The sequence below is a fragment of the Aulonocara sp. 'chitande type north' Nkhata Bay genome, linkage group LG22 (genome assembly GCF_057382095.1).
Source record: "Aulonocara sp. 'chitande type north' Nkhata Bay isolate Kocher_YH1m ecotype deep benthic linkage group LG22, A_spYH_male_GT1.1, whole genome shotgun sequence".
Lineage (NCBI taxonomy): Eukaryota > Metazoa > Chordata > Actinopteri > Cichliformes > Cichlidae > Aulonocara > Aulonocara sp. 'chitande type north' Nkhata Bay.
The window spans coordinates 37,070,164-37,090,444 of record NC_141364.1 but is presented as its reverse complement, the minus strand read 5'-3'; the positions used below and the strand labels follow the sequence as shown (position 1 = coordinate 37,090,444).

General features: G+C 41.6%; 1 protein-coding gene across 1 annotated transcript; it reads right to left on the bottom strand.

The window, feature by feature from the left end:
- Positions 1–7,153: 7,153 nt before the first annotated feature.
- LOC147304635 (uncharacterized) lies at positions 7,154–18,966 on the bottom strand. Its single transcript, XM_086281033.1, has 12 exons — positions 18,834–18,966; positions 18,292–18,498; positions 17,802–18,040; positions 17,610–17,704; positions 17,333–17,517; positions 16,650–16,844; positions 11,224–11,310; positions 10,298–10,551; positions 10,055–10,219; positions 8,046–8,117; positions 7,467–7,591; positions 7,154–7,309 (listed from the first exon to the last, which is right to left on the bottom strand). The coding sequence occupies exons 1-12, from the start codon at positions 18,964–18,966 to the stop codon at positions 7,222–7,224; spliced, it is 1,845 nt and encodes a 614-aa protein (XP_086137159.1). The 3' UTR covers positions 7,154–7,221.
- Positions 18,967–20,281: the final 1,315 nt, after the last annotated feature.

The following is a 20,281-nucleotide window of genomic DNA, read 5'->3' as shown; positions in this document are numbered from 1 at the left end:
TGCTAAAGCATATATTTAGGGCTGATTATGATTATTACCAACACCACAGTTTTTTTTTTTATTACTAGTACATCAGAAATATTTGCCTTATTTAAAACAAAAACAAATTATTAAAGTGTGACAGGGTTTTTTTGTTTTGTTTTGTTTACAACAATATTGTTATGGCGAATGATTTTAGCAGAAATAACTAGTTAGTATCTTATTTTAAAAGGCTAGATGCAACAAGTACCTGTGAAAACAAAATGTATAGAAGTAAACTGGCTGCTGTTTCACTCTAAGTATATTACTCAACAACTGATCTCATGTTTCTGTAAACTCAAAATACTTAATTTTAAACTGCTTACTACATATCTTGGGTACAAAATGTTGAGTAAATTGTTGAACCTACCGTTTGGTTAGGCATTTTCTGTATATATACACAAGCAGAACCCCATTTTAAAAACAAACAAACAAACAAAACCTACGGTTACATACATGTTGTAAAGTTAACAGTCCATGTTGTCTTTTGTGTTATTTGTAGAGATCCCCTGTGCGAAGGTCAGGAGGCCATGGAGTGAAGCAGAGAAGACGGCAGTGCAAAGACGGCTGGGAAAATTTGTAGCAGAGCGCAAAGTTCCAAAAAAAGAACACTGCATGAAATGCTTAGAAGTGGAAAAAGACCTAGCTAATCGCTCATGGAAAGATGTTAAAAACTGTGTACAACACGATTGTTACTCTGAATTGAAGATCTGCTTGTAAAATTCTTTTTTAAAGACCTCTTCTAAAATAAGTTTACCTTGATAATGTTAAGACGTTATTTAAGTTAAGATTTTGTTTTGTCTTCTCATGTTTGGTTTGTGACTGACTCTGCAACAGTATATAAAATGGCATGCAGAGGCTGGGGACCCTTAGTCAAAATTTGTGTGAATGGCAAAGCAAATGGGATGTGATTACCAAAGGTGCAGAAAGATGGCACATTTCCTTTAATGAACTGGAAGTGCTTCTCTGAGCCCTCACACACCCAAGACAGATTAGGAAGAGAGGGGAACCACCTTGCTGCATGAGTAGCTCCGCGGTCAGGTTGACTTCCACATGGTTTGCTGGGGACGCTGCCAGGGAGGAGAATGTCAATTTTACAAGAGCGTCTCGTTCCTCTGGGCTGGAGGGTGGCGGATAAAGCTTTGGTGCATTACCGTGAGGCGAAGGCCATCCATCACAGCTTTTTTGGGTTAAATAAATGAAAACCATGTTTTTGTAATAATTCCTGCTTTTTCAACTCAGCCCATCACACGTCTACGTCTCTCCTTGTTTTGTCTTTTATTTTGAAAGGGTTGTGTTTCCATGTTCAGTGTGTTTCATTTTGCTTCCCCTGTGGTGTCAGGTTCATTTGTGTCAGCTGTGTTTCCACTTCCCTCCTTTCTCTTCTGTGTATTTAAGTCCGCTGTCTTCCTCTGGTCAATGTTGGTGCGTCTGTTTTCCTCCGTTCACGTTATTCCGGGTTTCAGGTTATCTCTTGATTCTGTTTAGGTTCATGTTCATGTTTTTCCTGTCATAGTTGTACCGAGTTATTCCCAGTGTAGGTTTTAGTTTTCACCCCTGTTTGCTGGGCCTTGTTTTGTGTTCATGTTTTTTCAACCTAATAAATGGTTTGCTTTTTGTTAAGATTCAGTTCCATCTCTCCCTTGTCTGCTTTTGGGTTCATACTGCAATCACATCAGCCACAGTGACAATATTATGTATATATAAACATTTTGCATCTTACAATATAAAGCCTGGATCCTGCACACATTGCACTTTGAACTTGAACTGTGTTGTCTGTTTATTGGAGATTGTACTGCTTGAATTCATTATCCTGGTGATATAACACATTAATTCTCCATTTGGAATCAATATAGTATATAATACAGTATCTAATAAAATATCTGTCTATCCATCTATATAGCTATTGAATTGAACTGGAGTGAATGGAAGAGAATTAAATAATGGATTTCGTGTTTATGTTTATCTATGTTGTAACAGTGACGACTTGAGACATCTGTTTGGCACTATATGAAGAGAATTAAATAAAATATAAATAAAAATGATATTAACTGTATTTATACATTTTATATTTTTGGATGAGACACTGTTAGTGTGCTGTTATATAACTCTGGTATTTTTAAGGCCTGACTGGTGGCATTGGTGCCCATTGCTTTACTGTGCTGTTGGATGTGTATGTGGGCTATCCCTTGTACCTGACATTTGATTGGGCATCACTGTGCTGCTATGGTATGATCCCGGTAGTTGTTGTTAATATAACAAATTCAAATTCAAACATTGCTGCATTCTTCTGTCACTGAGGATTCCAAACCTGCACTCAGTCTCCTCATTACTTTGGTATTGAACAGACAAACTTTGGAGCTCTTGCAAACTTTATTCACAAACTGCAACTATTTTACACAAATCTGCGACTGACAACAAGCACAGAGACTTCAAACAATCACTGAAGTAAGGACTGAAAGATTTACTTTTAAACAATAATGATTAAGACCTTTTTCATAAGGTTGTTTTCCCTTGATTGCCAGCTGTTACTGTTTTTATCTTCATATCTTTCATATTTGTCCACCTAAACAACGCTTTAATGATACAGTTTGAGAAGTTTGATATGAATTTATCCAACTGACTTGAAAATGAAACTGACAACTGTCCTGTAATGTTACACAGAGAAACCAAATCCTGCGTCTTTGCCTTGACAGACGCCTAAAATGGCTCGAGCTGTGGTAAGTTACCCTTCACTGTGTCTGTTTCTAAACATTAAATCGTGTGAATTTTTAAAGAAAAATCCAACAACAACAATAATAATATGTAACAGAGCAAAACGTCAGATGACTTGAATGTTTCTCTGCAACACGAGATCCCTTTGGCTCAAAGTCTGCCTCCTCCACAGGCAAAGGAGAAGCTCCCACACTCATCCAATGCAGACCGTTGTGCTCTGGACAATGAAGTTCCCGCTTTCATGTTCAGACCTATCAGCGCACCTGCATGTGAGCTCCTAAGTCCACCAGCTGCTGATGCCAGCTTTCAGTCAAAGGACACAGACAAGATCATGCATCCAGATTTTAAATATGATTGTTCATCCCTGGATGATGATTTGGCCTTTTTGATGTGTCCTCTGCCTCTGACACCTCCACCCATTGCAGAGTTAGGTCTGGGTAGAAAGCGCAGATATTCAAGTGTTATTTCTGTGGAGGATGAAGAGGAACATTTGATGCCTAAACGCATGAGGCTGATGACTTGGGATGTTCCAGTTTCTTCAAATCCTCCACCTGCTGATGCCAGCTTTCATTCAAAGGACACTGACAAGATCATTCATCCAGATTTGAAAAATGATCGTTCATCCCTGGATGATGAAGTGACGTTTTTCATGTGTCCTAGTGATGTTCCTCTGCCTCCGAGACCCATGCATCCAGATTTTAAATATGATTGTTCATCCCTGGATGATGATTTGGCCTTTTTAAAACCTGAGTTACCTCTCAGCTCCCTCCAAGGCGTGGATAACTGTCTCAAAGTGCTGCTGTGAAATAAATGTCTTTATTTTATCAGCTGCCTGAGCTGAAAGAAGCTTGATTTTACCACTGCCATAATCTGACTGCCAAGCTTCAGTTCAGAGTTCACTTTGACCTCCATGTTTGTCACAGCTGGTTTAACGTACTGTGCCAAGGTATCTAAATACACATTGGGGGTCTCAGTAGGGCTACCAAGAGATTTGAGCCCCGGTGGAGGAGACCTTCTCAATAAAAGAGTGTTTAAAAAAACGTTTACAGGCTGCAGACGAGGCTGCAGTCAGTATGTGGTGCACTAAGAACAGAGTTAATGGTTTTAAATAAAACATGCAGGTTGCGACAGTTTGACGAAATAATGTCAGATAAGTGTTGTCTTTTGGCATCTTTTACAGTTTTTTGATATTGATGCCAACAGTATGGAACGCCAGGACTGCCATAATGAATTAATTAAATACACCATTAAATAATTAATTAAATGTGGCAATAATTAATTAAAATTGGAATTAATTAATTAAATAAATAGTTATGACACATTTAATTAATTAATTATTTATGTATTTCACATTTTAATTAATTATTGACACATTTAATTAATTATTTAATGATATATTTATTTATTTCATTTTGGCAGTCCTGGCGCCTGGCTCTCATCATGAAATAATTTTATCTGTCAGCCTCACCCATCACGGCAAGGAGGCGGGGTTAACACCTATTGAGTCAAAAACTATTGCTTTGGTCTGGAGTGGCTCCTTGCAAAACATGGCTACCGTCATGGGGGATTTTCGTGAAATCGCTCTCGAGTTGGTAAGAGATATTTTAGACCTAGCAGATAATGTTGAAGCAGGAATTGCTCAGCCGGAGCATGTGACAAATAAAACTGAGGAATTTATTGAAATTCTTGGACTTATTTCCGCACTCTCCAACCAAGACATTGATGGTAGAGTGACTGCAAACTTACATGAAGTACTCCAGCAAAGCATCGCGGAACAGCGGCAAACTCACGGAACGGGACGCCCCGCTTTTGATATACCGATTGACGTTTTAGAGCATCATGTTCTCTGTGGATTGACAGCGAGTGAAATTGCGACGAGGTTCGGAGTGTCTGAAAGGACAGTCAGGAGGCGTATGGAACAAAACGGCTTAAGGTATTTACTCACTGAGAATTGAAAAACTGTCTAAATTCTGTAATAAAATTATCAGCGTTGCTCCTTTACCAGGTGCAACAATTAAGTTTAACATCCAGGTAGAGCTGGGCGATACGAGATTTTTTCATATCATGATATGTTTTTTTCATTTCAGGCGATAACGATATATATCACAATATAAGCCAAATAACTATATTTGTAAGATTTAAATGTGCCGTTGCTCACAAGTAAAATGTGAAATAATCAGCAGCTTGTTTTTATTTAAATATTTATTTCCCATAATAAGTTCAACAGGGTAGATGTACTTAAGGAACATGAGACTTTTTCAGATAAATAAAGGCAAATATTACAAACTACACAAAAGGCAGCCGCTAAAGCGGTTAAGTTTCAAAATAGAACAAACGAAACAGACTACTAAATTGTCAATTCCACTTAGAAACAAAATATTAATTCTAAAAATAAATCTTAGTTTGTTTTACAGAAGAACAGACAAAACTGACTAACTTTTGTCAATATCAAATAAACTGAGAACTAAAAGGAAATTCTCAATCTCTCCTTGTTGTATAGCTTAGCTTTTCAAACACTTTTAACAGTTACTTTAGTCTGACAAAAGCCGAATGACGAATTAGCGCTTCCAGTCAGAGACTGAGGCTACGTCCACGCGTACACGGGTATTTTTGAAAACTGAGATTTTCCGTTTTCACACACATAAAGGCAGAAATGAAGGAAAATGCTGCTATGAACATGCCAAAGCAGCAGGTGGCGCTAGATTCCTAACCGTGCAGAAATGTTGGCCAATCAGAAGTCTAGAAGCCTCGGTGGGAAAAAGTAAAAGCTGGGGCATAGAAGCAGAACCGAGTCGTATGTGTGGAGGGACTAACTGTGTGTATATGTAAGCATTTAAACACTGCAGAGAGTAGAATTAACAGTATTGTAGAAATGCATTTCACCGAAACAATAACGTGGCGCACAGTGTGACGCATGCACCAGTTTATTGTATTTCCAGACTTGCTTTCGGCACAATTTACAGTGCACGCTACTCTGTTTTTTGTCAGACTTGAAATAGCCGAAATACCTTCACACTACGGAACTTCTATGGCTCTTCCGTTCGACAATCTCTCCGGCGTTGGAACCATCATCTGTTTTCTCTTCGGTCACGCTCGGTTGATTTTTCTAGTCGGCACACTCATTTCCTCCATTACGCGCTGGCTCCATTACCCGCTGGCTGCTTCCCAAACAAACACACGTGCGGCTTGGCACTTGTGCTGTACATAACAAGTCACGCGACGTGACGCTGCGGCTGTGATTGGTTCGGCTCTGCGCTACTTAATTTGGATTGGCTGACCTTTTTTTTTTAAGAGGACAAGAGCGGTGAAGTCTATCGCGATAGTTTAATTTCTCTATCGAGTAAAAGTTATATCGCGATACATATCGTTATCGTTCTATCGCCCAGCTCTACATCCAGGCATCCATGAAAACAGAATTTATGAAATTTAACGGAGTTAGAAGTTAGCAGGAAGTTAGCTCGCTAGTTTCCATCTAAGTATAATATTGCATGTTCACACCAAGAGATTTTCTAAATCAAATTAAGATGTACAGCTCTGCTATCACTTCACATAAATGAAGACAGGAAAGTAAACGTTTTGTGGGGTTAATGAAGTTGGGCTAGCTGGTATATAATGATGTGCTATGTGATCGCTAGCTACACAGCATAGACACAGTGAAGCTGGAGCACGCTAACTTTTCTCGATGTTTAGGGCCAAAATGCAATCGCATTGCAGGATTGTAAATCAGGGGTCTCGAACTCCATGCCTCGAAGGCCGGTGTCCTGCAGGTTTTAGATCTCACCCTGGGTCAACACACCTGTATCAAATAATTAGGTCATTACCAGGCCTCTGAAGAACTTCAAGACATGTTGAGGAGGTAATTTAGCCATTTAAATCAGCTGTGTTGGCTCAAGGACACATTTAAAACCTGCAGGACATCGGCCCTCAAGGCCCGGACTTCGAGACCCCTGCTGTAAATGGACAAAACTTCAGTCAGGAGAACAATCGAGATAATCCACCCAGTCATTAATATAGGTTAGTCATTAATATACTGCTGCATGGGCTGGGCTGCAGTTACACCCAGGTTTTAAAAACTGAGTTTTAAAATCAACAGTGGTAATGAAACCCTAGAGAGGCCGACAGTGATCACTGACTGTTTTTAGGGGCTTGTTGAGATTAGATAGACCAAGATGCAAAGCATTAAAACGTGTTAAAAGCACAACAGCCTTAAAAACACAGATCAGTTTGAGCGTGGAAGCAGGATTCATCACGTCATCACTTATAGACCTGATTGTCGACCAGTCTAAGATAATATTTCGTAAACTCCAACATTACTCAGTGTTTTTCATCTGTGTAGAAAGACAGACCTCTATTCATCTGTTACTGATGAGGAGTTGGATCGTATTGTAAGTGAAGTCCACAGAAGCCATCCAAACACCGGCTACAAGCTAATGCATGGATTTCTGAATGCAAGAGGTGTGCGTGTCCCTGGTGAGTATAATAAGCCTGTTATTGAAATTTATGAATAAGTGATCTGTTAGTGAGCTCAGGAGGAAGCATCTCCCAGCCAACCCAGAATTTCATCAGTTGGGCCAGCCAGAAAGTCAGAAATGGAGTTAAGAAAACATTTAGTTAATTGTTCATCATGCTGCAGAGAATATACAGTGAAATTGTGAATTTCATACATTATAACTTTCAATGCTTATTATCAAGCATTTGCAATATGAGCAATAGCTTTATTTAAAAAAAAAAAAAAGGTGCCTATACCGGTTTCAATGAAGATCCGTAGAAATCCAGTGATGCGGCACATGGACTCAACATCAAATTCCTCATCTTCATCACTATCCTGAGCTGCCCATGTGATTTTGTCTATTACCATCTGATAGAACATGGAAGAGGACAACTTAGTCTACAGTACTGGTGAAAAGAATATATATTTTATCATTTTTATTAATAGGAAACAACAATTTCAGTATATTATATCATGGAAAGTTCGCCAAATACATTTATAAATAAGGTCTCATAAATCAGTGGTCCCCAACCACGGCCACGGAACGGTCGGTGAGTCATCAGGTACAGGGGCTGTGAGAGTTGATGCTCAGGTGTGAAATTTATGGTTTTCAGGGTTTTTATCGTTAACTCTGTTTCCTTGGTTCTTTACCCGTGTGCTATGAATACATCTTTTTTTGTTAGCGGTACTGGTTTTATTTTGTTGTATTAATCCACTACAGATTTAAGGCTGGTCTCTAAAAATACTGTCGGACATAAACCATTCCATGGTGCAAAAAAGGTTGGGGACCGCTCTTATCAGTGATGAGAAAGAACTGGTTTACCTGTGGTGTGAACTGCATTTCTGCCATTCGTGGGAGAAGAAGCGGGACAACATCTGGCCATACCATGACATCCTAAAATTCATTCCAGATACACAATATAACCATCCCTCCCAAACAGTGGTCATACATCAGTCCAAATGTGTGGTAGTGGGCACATCTGCTATATTGAGATAATCCATCCCACCTCACAGGTGTGCCACATCAGGATGCTGATCTGACATCATGAGTAGTGCACAGGTGTACCTCAGACTGCCCACAACAAAAGGCCACCCTGGAATGTGCAGTTTTGTCTCACAGCAAAATGCCACAGATGCCACAAGCAATGAGGGAGCGTGCAATTGGCATGCTGACAGCAGGAATGTCAACCAGATCTGTCGCCCGTGCATTGAATGTTCATTTCTCAACCATAAGCCGTCTCCACAGGCGTTTCAGAGAATATGGCAGCACATCCAACCGGCCTCACAACCGCAGACCTCGTGTAACCACACCAGCCCAGGACCTCCACATCCAGCAGGTTCACCTCCAAGATCGTCTGAGACCAGCCACCCAGACAGCTGCTGGAACAATTGGTTTGCACAACCAAACAATTTCTGCACAAACTGTCAGAAACAGTCTCAGGGACGCTCAACTGCATGCCCGTCGTCCTCATCGGGGTCTTGACCTGACTCCAGCTCGTCGCCGTAACAGACTTGTGTGGGCAAATGCTCACATTCGATGGCGTCTGGCACGTTGGAGAGGTGTGCGCTTCACGGATGAATCATGGTTCACATTGTTCAGGGCAGATGGCAGCTGAGAATGTCCCAGTTCTTGCATGGCCAGCATACTCACCGGACATGTCACCCATTGAGCATGTTCGGGATGTGCTTGACCGGCGTATACGACAGCGTGTACCAGTTCCCACGAATATCCAACAACCTCGCACAGCCATTGAAGTGGAGTGGACCAACATTCCACAGGCCACAATTGACAATCTGATAGACTCCATGCGACGATGTGTTGCACTGCATGAGGCAAATGGTGGTCACACCAGATACTGACCGGTTCTGGGTCCCCAGACCCCCAATAGCGCAAAAAACTGCACATTCCAGGGTGGCCTTTTGTTGTGGGCAGTCTGAGGTACACCTGTGCACTACTCATGATGTCAGATCAGCATCCTGATGTGGCACACCTGTGAGGTGGGATGGATTATCTCAATATAGCAGATGTGCCCACTACCACACATTTGGACTGATTTGTGACCACTGTTTGGGAGGGATGGTTATATTGTGTATCTAGAATGAATTTTAGGTCTCTACGTCCATCCCATGGGGAATGGGAGCAGTAACAAAGGTGTTGCGTTTATATTTTTGTTGAGTGTACTTTTCAATTCACACACACATCTTTTATGGGGGCTTTGTTATTTTCCCAACATCAAACCACATTCTGCAGTAAAAAAAAATAAATAAAAAAAATTGCTAAGGTAACCTTTTTCATTAACTACAATGTGTCTTTAATTCCTATTTAAGTGCAAAACGTGGTAATGCAGACTTGAGATAACTGTTCTGCTGAAGGCATAACTGATGGGTGAGTGGGCAGATTCCCTTTCTAAATCAAGTAGTGATTTGGAATGTGTTTATTTTAAGAAGGGAATTTTAAAAACACAAACATACAGTAAATTTTTTAACTGCTGTCAGTATACTACAGCCTGAAGATATTTTGTAACGGGATTTCTGTGTTTGAAGTTTCATCTTGTGTGCGCGCATTTGTGGAATTAGGGTGTGAGTGCCAACACTTCCAGGTATGAAGGAAAAGGTCAGCTTTTGGTTATGAAAAACTATGTGCATGATTTAAGAAGAAGAATTTTAACTTGACTGGGAGAATGGTAAATTTTAGTGCTTAAAAACCAAATATTTACAAAACTAATTTCGGCACTAATAAAAAGGGGGGGGGAAGGAAACATGACCATTGCCTGCCAGTGTTGAAGAAAAAGCTACTCTATACAAATCCATCTGCTTATTAATTTCAACAACTACAACAATGTCTTTGATACTTAACCAGCAAGAACCTACCGCATGCACTAGAAGTTTGTTATGCAGCCATCTCCTATTTGTTTTATTTACTGCTGGGAGATCCCAAGACAGGGAAAGATCAGAGACTGTGTCTTGCTGTTCCTGAGTAAGTTCTTCGAGTTCAAGCTAAAATTAAGATTAAACAAGTTATTATGGTAGTCCACACACTAATTGTAATTCAATTATTTTTTTAATTTTACATACCATTTGTATGATACTCCGGATGTGCAGATCAGGACAGTCTTCTATAACAATTGTTGCCAATTCCGGGTCACCATTGAACAGCACGTGAATTATTGCAGGACTTAATCCTGTGACACGGGGACCATCATGCAAAAAGGTGTGGGCCAACATCCTTCCTGCAACCCGGAAGAGGCTGCTCTCGATAAGTACCTCTGATGTTGCTGGGACCAGATGGTCCGGTTCACCCTCAAATAGCAGTGTTCGACCCATTCCTCCTAGAAGTACCAAGAAAGCAGGGTTTTCTTTATTTTACTTTTTTAAATTTGCCAGTGCTTTATGTAAAACTGAATTTTCAAAATTATCACAAGCTTTAAAACAAGGAGAGTAAGGTAATTATGATAATATATACCAATATTATCCTTTAGTTAATTTCAAAAAAAAAAAATCCAGACACAAACACCACATAAGAGTAAAATACATTTAAAAGTGGTGAAATACCGTGTATAGGAATTTATTTTACTTATGTATTAATCACATTATTTTATCGTATAATGCCTTGGTGCCACTGGATTTTAACAAGTCTCACACTCATACAGCAAGACAAATGATGGGGGTCTAGGTAAGGAAGTTAGGGGAGCAGACGACTCCACAGGAAGAGTCTTTTGTCTCTTCGAGGACTCTGGGAGGTAGCAAGGGAGTGTGAACCTTAAGGTGTGAAACAGTGTGTACTGCCTTTTGTTCCTGGAGAAGGTATTTAACTGAGAGCCATGCTGGGCTCAGAGAGACTCTGCTGACCGTCTGTCCCGCGGACATGCAGGCTCCACCAAGCTTGGTTGTCTGTTCTTTGTGTGTTTGGATTAAAGAATGTTAGCTACCGCTCGTCTGCAGGCTTTATTTAAATGGAAAAATTCCACAACAAAAGCATATGAAAATAGTGGTACACTTACCAAGATCTACTCTGAATCCAAACTGGAGTTTGGATATTATTGTTGTCACAAAGTACCGCATCACCCCTTGTCCAACAGCAGCATCACCTGGAATAAAATACAGATGATTACACCGTACAAAAAAAATTGCTGAGTATTATTGCCAAACCTATTTAATTAAAAACATTGTTTATTTATTGTTTTTTTTTTTTTTAAAGAGAAAGCAATATTATTTTGGTTGGAATCCTAGAATCCTGACCCTGCCAGAAAACAAAAAAAGAGGAGTATTGTACAATACACATTTATATTAATAGTGGTAAGGTATATTATTTAGGACCACTGGGCCCATTCACAACAAACTTATTAACCTGTAACAAATTAAATTTATTTAATATTCAATTCAGTTTTTCACTGTAACAGGGCTACTTCTGTGTGATAGAGTAAAAACACTATAACTGTCATTGTAGTTAGCATGATTGGCCAACGGAGCTCATCGTATGATGCATTTCAGCCACATGAAATCAGTAAGCCACTAAGACAACTCCATTAAAAGACATTTAACTAATTAAATTTATTTAACACAATATATTTCTATTACTTTTTTTCCCGTCCAATATCCCTTATAAATGTAGACCTTAAAATAATCTGCAAAGCTCTCTCAAAGAGACTGGAGAAAATAACCCCCCTCTTAATTCATCCTGACCAAACTGGTTTCATAAAAGGTAGGCACTCATCAACAAATACACGTAGATTACTTAAATTGATAGACTACTCATACAGTAAAAACCTAGAAACTACAATATTCTCTTTAGATGCAGAAAAAGCATTTGACAGAGTTAACTGGAAATTTCTATTTGCAACTTTACACAAATTTGGTTTTGGATCCTCTTTCATAAACTGGTTAAAAATATTATATAATTCCCCAACAGCTTGTGTTAGAACAAATGACCAGACATCCTCCAGCTTCTGTCTCTTGAGGGGCACCAGGCAGGGATGCCCACTCTCCCCTTCACTGTTTGCAATTTTTATCGAACCACTAGCAGCAGCAATTAGACAGAATTCAGTAATTAAGAGCATAAAATGCAAGAACGTGGAACATAAAATCAGCCTTTATGCGGATGATGTGTTACTCTTTCTCCAAAATTCACAAACCAATATCTCTGGGGTGATTGAATTGATAAACTCTTTTGCAAGAATATCAGATTACTCAATTAACTGGTCAAAATCTACAGTCCTACCGATTAATTGCTCCCTCCATAATTCCTCTTCTACACCACTGCAATCGGGAAATATAAAATATTTAGGTATTAATGTTTCTCCCAAGCTTGCAGATCTAACTAAATTAAACCATATCCCACTTTTAAAGAGGGTAGAAGATGATCTGGCTAGATGGAAATGTCTACCCATATCACTCATGGGAAGGGTTGCCGCTATAAAAATGATGGTCTTACCAAAAATAAATTATTTATTCTCAATGATCCCAACTAAACCGCCACAAGATTGGTTCAGATCTCTAGATTCATGTATGTCCAAATTCCTTTGGAAAAATAAACCCCCACGTATAAGCTTAAAAACACTACAAAAGACCAAGGATAAAGGAGGACTAGAACTGCCTAACTTTCAGCACTACTTCTTAGCCAACAGGCTTCAGTTTATCTCAGGATGGCTAAAACACACCCTCTTAGATGAACCTTGGCTAGATGTAGAACAAGCACTCTGCAATAATCTAGAGATCTCAGACCTACCATTTATCAGCTCAAACATCCAACGACATGAATGCTTTAAAAGCATCAACATCAGCTCTTCTCTGACAGCATGGTAGGAGTTTCTAAAATTGACGGCGTCTTCATTAATCCCATGCAAACGTACACCTATCTGGAACAACCCTGACATATTACAAAACAATAATATGATAAACCTTTCAGATTGGAGTGATAAAGGAATCAAATATTTAGAACATATACTAGAAGGAACAGAATTAATTTCATTTGACGGACTAGTTACACAATATGGGATCAACAAGAAAAGATTTTTAGAATATCAACAAATTAAATCCATAGTAAAAAAGAAATTTAAACTGGGTCAAGTTGAACTACAAACACCACCAATTGTGGTTCAATTTCTTACTCTTAAAACCCCCAAATTTCTATCCAAAATATACAGAATGCTTTATAAAACAGATGAATCAATATCACTTCCTATTGCAAAATGGGAAGCGGATTTATCAGTTAACTTAGACCTAAACTTCTGGTCTCAGATTTGCTTAAAAACCTTTCATCTAATTAGAAATCCCAGTCTTCAATTAATTCAATACAAAATATTACATAGAGTGCACTATACAGGTCATCGGATGTTCAAGATGGGCTTTACGTCTACCAACAACTGCTCACACTGCCAAACAAATTCACCGGACAATTATATCCACGCTCTTTGGTTCTGTCCACCAGTTCAGAAGTTTTGGCGCGAGATATGTGAAGACTTATCGAAGTGTCTGAAATGTAACATTCCAACTTCCCCCTTAGTGTGTCTACTGGGCAGCTTAGATAATGTCACTTCAGAAAAGAATATCGCCCATATGGTTTTCACTGCCCTATGCATAGCCAAGAAAACAGTCCTCATGAACTGGAAAAATAAAAATAATCTTAATTCTAACCAATATAGAAATTATCTATTAGATTACATTAGTCTTGATACAGCCTCTGCCACCACATCAGATCAATTGCTCTGGGCTCCTTTGATCAGCTCCATCACCTAGTGGGGGTGGGGGGTCATAGTTTGGTCCCGCCTTCACTGTTGTGATTGGTGTGGGGGTAGGGACAGGCTTATGGCGTCGGGGGGTTCCCCGGAGGCATCTTCCTTGGGGGGCTCAACCCGGGGTAGCGGTCATGTCCGGTTAGGGGCTCTGTTGGCTCTCAGGTGACTGTTTCCTCGCGGCTGCGTGCAGCGGGGCTAGGGGAGGGTCTGTGCTGACGGACGTGGGTTACTGACCTGGTAGCCTGGCTGCCCCTGGGTGGGTCCGGGATGGGCGTGAGGTTCTGGGGGCGCTCCGTCTCTGGGCTGGGACCCGGACCGGGCCTCGGGGGCTTGGGTCCTGGTTGGTGTGTTGCCGGGGTTGTGGGCGGGTGGGTGCATGGGGGCCCAGCCCTGGAGCAGGGTTCCGCCGGTGCATCGAGCCACCTGGGGGGCTCTTCAACTGGTGGGGGAGATTGTCACATCTTGCAGGAGCTTTCCTCTCCTCAGGAGCTCCCTCTGCAGGAGGGGGAGATACAGGAGAGGTGGAGGAAGATCTCAGCCTGGGTGTTTATTGTCTTATGTAGTCTGGAAGATGAGTGGATGGTGGGGTGGGTGCAGTTTTCTCTGTGGTGGGGTTGGGTGGACTGTCCCGGGCTCTGTGGGGCCGGGCGGCGCTGCTGCACTGGGCCCCGGTCTGGATGGGCCTGGGCCCCCTTTCCCTGGCGGGTCGCGGAGTGTGCCTACTGGGGTCAGCGGGGGAGCTGACCCCAGGGAGGGGTCACTTGCCCCTCCCTTCCTTCCCTCCCCATCTCCAGCTGCCTCCCTCTTCCCGCTCCACCACAACCACCCACACATGCAGGGCCTTGGAGTAGGGGTATGTCACCAGGGTGCAGAGGAGGCTACCCCCCCCTCTGTCCCCTTCTGGCTGCCTCTGCCTCAATTTTATCCCACAACTTAGACATTCACATTACTCACACTCTCATTACACATACATATAGGATCTTGGGGGTGGGCACGATACACGGAGTCCAAAGTACCATCAGGGTGTACACCCCACCCCTGGCATCGTTGCCCACCTCTCAATTTTAAATACACGTAGACATTGAGGGCTAGCAGGAGGGACCATGCGCTTACCTGCTGCTCTCTGGCAGGTAGCTCCAAGCCCTCCTGGGTTTTAAATGCACCTTAGAACACACATGCATCAACACTACAATGAGCGGGTGGAGGGAGGTTTGGAGTCTTCTCTCACCCCCATTCTCTGCGACCTGCTGGAGCGGGGGGGCTAGGAGGAGGAGTTGGCCGTCCGACTGCGGTCTGGAGTGTGGAGCCTTCCTGCTGCTGCGGAGTCGGGGCGGTCTGCCTCCCCCCACCGCAGGGAAAAGGGAAACACCACCTGGGTCTGGGTGCAGTTCCCCCCTCCAGGGGCGGGGGCACCTAGACCCGGTTTGTAGAGTACGCTTGGGGAGTGTGATCGTGTGTACAACGTCTCTTTATGTCTGTCTCCACGTTGGTTGAGTGTGGAGTAAGTGCATATGAGAGCATGAGGGTGGGAATGGATGTTTGTATCTGTGTGTGCCTGTATGTCTGTGTCTATATGTTAGGTTGGGTGTCAGGCGCCACCTCTCTGGGGACACCTCAGGCCCTCCAAGGTTTGGAGGCCTATCTCCCCCTACCACCACTTCCCCTGCCAGTGGCGGACCCCCTCAGACATCGGTGCGTTGGTGGTTCTTTGTGTCCGGGGATGGGCGTCCAGGTACACACCGGCTCACTCCTTGGCGGCCGCTTATTGGGGCCTGGAGCCTGGGGCTCGCTCGGGCCACTTCGGAGGTGGGGTGCCCCCGGCCTCTCGGCCTGGGGCTCGGTCACTCAGGCGCAGCTGGCTGCCGGCGGAGCTCACGGGCGCGTCACTGCAACTCCCCCTGGCTTCTGCTCCGCGGCTGCTGAGTGAGCCCTCATCTGGGACTCTCCTCAGCTCTTTCCGGGACAGTGGCGCAGCTGCCCCTCTGTTGGTCTTCCTTGGTCTCTTGTGTTCTGGGGGCCTCTGGATGTCTGGAGTTTTGATCTCCTCCACACCTGCTTCATGCCCTGGAGGACGGGGCTGTGGCCCCCCCACACCCTCTAGCAGATTATTACATGAAGGAACCTTTTAAAAAACAAAAAACAAGCGCGTCCATGCTCACAGGTGATCACACCCACAAACTACACCCTTTTTGGCTCCTACCTCAAAGCACACTGTGTTCTGTTGATCTTATGTGCTGCACAATAATGTTTAACATTTAGTATTTACTGTCATATTCCCATATATCATTGTGATGTTGTTTATTCTATTACTCTTGTTCTCTTCTGCTTGCTTTCTTTTTTCTTTCTCAGCAGGTGATCCAGGTGATTGATATATGCATTTTTTTTTCTCTGCCCGTTCTGTTGGTTTTTGTCTTTTGCCCTTCTCCCCCGTCCCTCTTCTCAGCTGTTTCTCTTTCCCTCTTTCTTTCTCCTCTTCTTTCCCCCAGTCAAGTCTGTCCCGTATTCAGTAAGTGAAAATAAAATAAACAATAAAAGGTGAATCAAATGGACCATTACGGCAAGGCTGGGACGGTCAGTTTGGTAAAGTAAATCCGTTGGGCATCCTTCTTTGCCTTTAGACAACAATTCTGAGGGCAAAAGAGCCAAACGGGACAGGCCAAAAAAAATAAAAAATAAATATATATATTACTAACCATCAAGGGTACAATGAAGTGGACATGCCCATTCTTGTTGCTGTTTATAGAATGAGAGAAGTGCCTGGTCTCTGTCCTCCTCAGAGTCCCTCACATCCATCCTCAGCTGAAGTGGTGTCCCAGATGCATGTTCCCGAAGTAGATTTTCTCTGAAAACTTTGGCAGCATGAGCTGGATCTTTAATCACCACCCAATCTAGACCGCAAAAATAAATGAAACAATTACACATAGAAAAAACCGTCTTAACATGTTACATGCAGATATGCATTCCTTTACAGTCAAAGATGAAGAACACCTGAAAAATGTCATTCAGTGCAGCACCAAAAGGCAAATGGCCTAGTACCTATATAGTGTTTTACCACGAACACTAAAAGGCCTTTATACTACAGTCGCATTCACCCAATCAATCTTCTAATACATATTACCAGAAATATTCTAAATATTCCATTTCTGCACAGAATGAGGTTTGATTCCTGGTTTCAGTTACCCTAGCATCACTTTCAGGGTTTCCAAACAACATTAAGAACCCAAGAAAGTATTTTAACATTAATAGTCATGAATTATATTGTTGATTACATTCAGTACTATTTATTTTAAAGTAATTTTATTAAAGGTAATATTTTATTACTGAATGAATGTAAGTTGTTTGCAAACTTATAGCAGCTCTATGTGTTTACACAGACCATTATCAGGTTCTTTGTGAACAAACTCCTCAGTACCAGTTACTACTGGTACTACTGCACTTTGAGCTGAGGTTTCTGATGTTTCAGGCCTAACTGGCACACTTTCACTGACTGTGGCTGGCTCTCTATCATTTTCTTCAACATGGCCTCCCTCTCGTTCTCTATGTGATTCCTGCGTGGATGTCCTTGAAGTTAACAAAATTGACATTGTCATACTCTCTCATTTTCCTAATGTAAAATGAATATGTAGTACACATATGTCTTTGTTAGTACTTACCCAGCACAGCTGTCTCTGTGCATTTCAGAAAAGGAAAATTCCTTCTGACAAGTAATACAGGAGATGAGTGGACCAGAGGCATGACCTGAGCTCTCCTAAAAGATAAAAAACATCCATTTATAAATGTAAATTCCACAATGCTATTTATTTATATTATTATGTGTGAAATGATGACAATATAGATTTATGTACACAATCAAAGTGTAAGTCCTGTTGAAGTGGACGGATGTAGATTGTAGCCTGCCCAATCACTGCAGATGGGTCTTTCAGATACGCAATGGTATATCCAGTGCTGGGACATTGAAGCAATGCAAGATTTCGACTACGAGTAGATCCTGTAATTTTTAGAAACTCAAATCCTCCCCCTTCTTGGAGCTTTGGAAACACTTCCATCAGTTTAGTTCTTACAGTCTCGGGATCATTGTCATTCCCTGTATTTAAAAGAATAAACAGATAATCTCCATTCAATCAAACACCCACATATTTGAAAACAAGCCAGTACTATCTAATAGCCACAAAATAACAATCACACAGTTGAAATTTAAGTCCAATTTAAATTAAAATGACCAAATATTTATCACATTCACGGTAAAAATTATAAAAACAAAAAACAAACAAAAAAAACCCTACAGTGAACCACAATCAAAACTGGGCTCTGGTAAATTTCTACTATCAGACTTACCTGAAAATGTCACTTTTTGCTCTCCAAGTCCTGCAGCATGGAGGTCTGCTTTAAGCTGAATGCTTGGAACTTTGTTAGCCTTGTGATCAGCCAAGCAACAGAACGTATGTGTGTAGCTTCTTCTAGGTACTAGGCTCTGTGCTGACCGTCTTATCATATTTCTTCTACTCCCACCATTATACGGAGCAAAGAGCCTTGCTAGCTCGGCTGCAACACAAAGAAAATATCCCAGCGGAACAGACCACCAGTCAGCTACAACAGTCTGAACTTTCAGCTTAGCATCATTTTAAACGTCACTAACGCTACACATCAGCACCAGGCATGGTGCTGCAAAATAAGGGCGTTTTACTGACTATCTAGTTTCATGCCCCATCCACACACAACGAAAGTGAGTCACACACAAAGCATAATTAGCTAACTACCACACATAAACCTAGGTGCACAACCCCCGCCCACTGAAATTTAGATGCTCATATGAATTGCTAAGATTTAACTGTGTGCTAAGTCATCAATTAGTATAACACGTGGCTGACGTTACTTACTTTGGACAGGTGTATGTAATGGTGCCGCAGGTATCTGCTGTGTCTGAGCTGACGGAGTTGGGGAATTTGTCCTCAGAGCTTCTTCAATTAAATTCGCTGCTTCTCTCAGCAGCTCCGGACAGCTTTTTGACATTTCTCGTACACGTCGTGCAATGTATCAATTGAGGTACACAACTATTGTCAAGTGTCTTGATTTTTATGGCGGCAACTTCTTGCTTCCAACTGCATAGCGCATCCAAGCAAAGTTAAAAAATGAATATCACCACCTAAAGGATCGGAGTGAGATTTAATGGGAGTACATCAATCATCAGCTTGTGGGGATAGGTTAATTGGATAATCCAAATTGCCACTAGGTGTGAATGAATGTGAGTGCGAATGGTTGTCTGTCCCTGTGTGTTGGCTCTGTGACAGACTGGCGACCTGTCCAGAGCGTACCCCGCCTCTCACCCTATGACAGCTGGGATAGGCTCCAGCGCCCCCCGCGACCCTGAAAAGGATAAGCGGAAGCGAATGGATGGATGGATGGACATCAATCTATTATCAGGGATCGATCTGTGTGGACTTGCTTTACAGTTTAACCAATCAGATGTCAGACAAGCTACAGGGAGAGCGTTAACCCCGCCTCCTTGCTGTGATGGGTGAGGCTGACAGATAAAATTATTTCATGATGAGAGCCAGGCGCCAGGACTGCCAAAATGAAATAAATAAATATATCATTAAATAATTAATTAAATGTGTCAATAATTAATTAATTAAATGTGTCAATAATTAATTAAAATGTGAAATACATAAATAATTAATTAAATGTGTCATAACTATTTATTTAATTAATTATTGCCAATTTTAATTAATTATTGCCACATTTAATTAATTATTTAATGGTGTATTTAATTAATTCATTATGGCAGTCCTGGCGTTCCATACAACAGGGCTTTAGCATCTGGAATGACACTTGTAGCTTGTTTCCATTCACACTCAGCTCGACAGCACTTGCGTCTGACAGCCTTCAGCCAGGGGTCAGATTTCGTTTTAGGCTGCCTGGTTCTTAACGGAGCCACAGTGTCCAAAGCAATCTGGTAGTTGAAATAAAACCATGAGCTCAGTTCCTCAGTCTGGCTGCACAAAAACTCTGGGACTTTACAGTTCTGGTTAAAAACTGTTAAAAACTGCTCAGCAGTGGGTCAAAAATACGACAGCGGCGAGCAGCAGCGCGGTTTAACTGAGGTACAGACAAGAGGAACTTGAAGCATCACAGGACTGTGGTCAGAAAACACAGCATCACAAATCTCTACGTTAAAAACAGAAACAAACAGAAAAACCATGAGATAAAACAAGATCAAGTGTGTGTCCATGTTCATGTATGGGACTGACTGAATAACACAAAGTTAGAATGCTTAGTATGTTTTTTAGGCTATTTTACAGTATGAAAATAAATAACTTATTAAAAC